Here is a 3385-nt window from a genome sequence, read left to right as displayed (position 1 = left end):
ATGAACTATATGTATATATGAATGATCGTCTCTATTATATGTATGTATGAATGATCATCTCTAGTGTTTCTCGTTCATTTCTCACACGAAACATTTTTTCAAAATTTTACAATTTCATGTATGATTTCTGGTCGACCGCAGAACAAATTCGTCCCTTATATCACCTCAGACGCGAACCATAAAACCCCTTATAAGGGGTCTGCTAGCTCCTAGCCATGCTCCAGACCCCGACTTCGTTCCGCGCACACCCGCTCGCCATGCGCTTCCCGTCGGTTCGCTTCCTGCCGTCAAGTGCGGCGCCGGCGGTGGTGGCCGCGAACGCGCGCATCGCCTGGATGGCGCGCGCGGGGAACATGGAGGGCGCCCGCGCGACGTTCGAGGCCATGCCCCTCCGCACCACCGCTTCCTACAACGCCCTCATCGCCGGCTACTTCCGTAACCACCTCCCGGAGGCCGCCCTCGGCCTCTTCCGCCGCATGCCCTCCCGCGATCTCGGCTCCTACAATGCTCTCATCTCCGGCTTCTCCCTCCGCCGTCACACCCTCCCTGATGCGGCGGCCGCGCTCGCCTCCATCCCCTTACCCCCCTCAGTCGTCTCCTTCACCTCCCTCCTGCGCGGGTACGTGCGCCACGGCTTCCTGGCCGACGCCATCCGCCTGTTCCACCAGATGCCCGAGCGCAACCACGTCTCCTACACGGTTATGCTGGGTGGTTTTATTGATGCCGGCCGTCTCGACGAGGCCCGCAAGCTGTTCGACGAAATGCCTGACAAGGACGTCGTTGCACGAACTGCCATGCTATCTGGGTACTGCCAGGCTGGCCGAATTGCCGAGGCACGCCTGCTGTTTGATGATATGCCGAAGAGGAATGTTGTGTCATGGACTGCAATGATATCTGGATACTCTCAAAACGGGAAGCTTAACCTTGCACGGAAGCTTTTTGAGGTGATGCCTGATCGCAGTGAGGTGTCATGGACTGCTATGTTAGTCGGGTACATACAGGCTGGACATATCGAGGATGCCGAGCAGCTGTTTAATGCAATGCCAGAGCACCCAGTGGCTGCCTGCAATGCGATGATGGTTGGGTTTGGGCAGCGCGGGATGGTGGATGCTGCCAAGGCAGTGTTTGAGAGAATGCAAGAGAAGGATGATGGTACGTGGAGTGCAATGATTAAAGCGTATGAGCAGAATGAGTTCTTGATTGAGGCATTGTCTACTTTCCGTGATATGTCATGGAGAGGTATCCGTCCAAACTACCCATCAGTCATTAGCATCCTTACTGTGTGTTCGGCACTAGCTATTCTCAATTATGGAAGGGAGGTGCATGCTGCAATGCTGAGATGCTCCTTTGACATGGACATTTTTACTGTTTCGGCATTAATCACAATGTACATCAAATGTGGAAATTTGGATAAAGCTAATAGGGTCTTCAATATGTTTGAGCCCAAAGATGTCGTGATGTGGAACTCAATGATCACTGGTTATGCTCAACATGGGTTGGGGGAGGAAGCACTTGGCATATTTAATGACATGACGATTGCAGGAATGGCACCTGATGGGATTACTTATATTGGAGTCCTCACTGCTTGTAGCTATACCGGGAAAGTAAAAGTAGGGAGGGAAATTTTCAATTCTATGTGTAAGAATTCTGCCATCCGACCAGGAGCGGAGCATTACTCTTGTATGGTTGATTTGCTTGGTCGAGCTGGACATGTAGATGAAGCATTGGATTTGATTAAGAACATGCCAGTTGAAGCCGATGCTATCATCTGGGGAGCACTGATGGGTGCCTGTAGGATGCACAAGAATGCTGAGATTGCCGAGCTTGCTGCTAAGAAGCTATTAGAGCTAGAGCCCGAGAGTGCTGGACCATATGTTTTGCTCTCTCACATTTATACATCCACTGGGAGGTGGGAAGATGCTTCTAAGATGCGGAAATTCATTAGCTCAAGGAATTTAAACAAGTCTACAGGCTGTAGTTGGATAGAGTACGACAAGAGGGTGCACCTCTTCACATCTGGTGATATATTAGCACACCCAGAGCATGCTATTATCCTTAAGATGTTGGAGAAACTAGATGGTCTACTGATGGAATCTGGTTACTCAGCTGACGGAAGCTTTGTGCTCCATGATATAGACGAAGAGCAAAAACTTCATAGCTTGCGATATCATAGTGAGAGGCAGGCTGTGGCGTATGGACTTTTGAAAGTTCCAGAAGGAATGCCCATTCGTGTCATGAAGAACCTTAGAGTGTGTGGTGACTGCCATGCTGCCATGAAGTTGATTGCAAAAATTACTTCCCGGGAAATCATACTCAGAGATGCTAATAGGTTCCATCATTTCAAAGACGGATTTTGCTCATGCAGGGACTATTGGTGAGGTGAATGGCAAGGTAGATTCCTTGTCCTACATCATCTCATCCTGCTATTTGGTAATTCTCAGTATCTGAGTAAAGTTACCCTTGGTTTCGGAAATCCTCATTTTGGTGATGCTTCCGCTTTGTGTCTCTCAAGAGTTAGAGCAGTTACCCTTGGGTTCTCCAGTAATAATTCCATTTTGCAGTTATATACATATCCTATTGATTTCCTCATTTGAAGGCTTCAGGATAACTAGTTTAATGGCAGCTTAATTTTCTTATAGGGAACATATTCAGAATCCATGTGCCAGAGCCATGAGTTGGTCGCGAGATCTTATGGGTTTCACCTCTAGCCTACCCCAACTTGTTTGGGACTAAAGGCTTTGTTGTTGTTGTTGTTGAACATATTCAGAATCCGGGTTTCATCTGAACATGATTTCATCATCTACTGTGAGCGAACTGCACATGGGGAGCTTGTTCCCTTCAGGTATGTTTTCAACTATGGACGGTAATGTGACTGCTGCTCTAAGCGAGGTCACTTCTTAGAGGTCAGATTATGCTGAGCTAGAACCTGGGTAATCACTTGTTACAGTAAAAACTCCAATTACAAATCATTTTCTACTGCAGGGAGTCACTGTTTTTCAAGAGCAGCATGTTATTTGAATGGGTACAAACCCCAAAAGACAGCTTAAGGTGAAAGTTTTATATATTTTCTATTTAGTTCCTGCGGTCCTGCCTTTACATGAACCCTGATGTGCACACTCACTTACGTGCATATGTTTTTTCTCACATTGCACTCTTAATTTTGCAGACTGGTGAAGCAGTGGAGTTCGTCTATTGTGATAGGTTTGATAGGAAAAATTAGGACATTCATGACACGGCGGAAGACTGAATATGCTGTGGTGGCAGTCTGATCACAAAATCACTCGTGGAGATTTTGAGTGTGGAACAGAGCCTTCAGATTTTTTACTGTTGGCATAATCCTGTTGGCGACTAATCGGCTACTGTGGCTTCTCAGCACTCAGCAGTT

At 47.6% G+C, this 3385-nt stretch overlaps 1 protein-coding gene across 1 annotated transcript; it reads left to right on the top strand.

The window, feature by feature from the left end:
• Nucleotides 1-208: 208 nt before the first annotated feature.
• Nucleotides 209-3385, top strand: LOC123097638 (pentatricopeptide repeat-containing protein At1g56690, mitochondrial). The gene is made up of 4 exons (XM_044519427.1): nt 209-2391; nt 2640-2842; nt 2983-3048; nt 3167-3385. The coding sequence occupies exon 1, from the start codon at nt 216-218 to the stop codon at nt 2376-2378; it is 2163 nt and encodes a 720-aa protein (XP_044375362.1). The 5' UTR covers nt 209-215; the 3' UTR covers nt 2379-2391; nt 2640-2842; nt 2983-3048; nt 3167-3385.

This window comes from Triticum aestivum, chromosome 4D, assembly GCF_018294505.1.
Source record: "Triticum aestivum cultivar Chinese Spring chromosome 4D, IWGSC CS RefSeq v2.1, whole genome shotgun sequence".
Classification (NCBI taxonomy): domain Eukaryota; kingdom Viridiplantae; phylum Streptophyta; class Magnoliopsida; order Poales; family Poaceae; genus Triticum; species Triticum aestivum.
Note: the sequence above shows the minus strand (reverse complement) of the source record. Positions and strands in the feature narration are given on the sequence as shown.

Coding starts and splice junctions, on each gene's coding strand:
- LOC123097638 (XM_044519427.1), top strand. CDS start 216: ATGCTCCAGACCCCGACTTCGTTCCGCGCACACCCGCTCGCCATGCGC.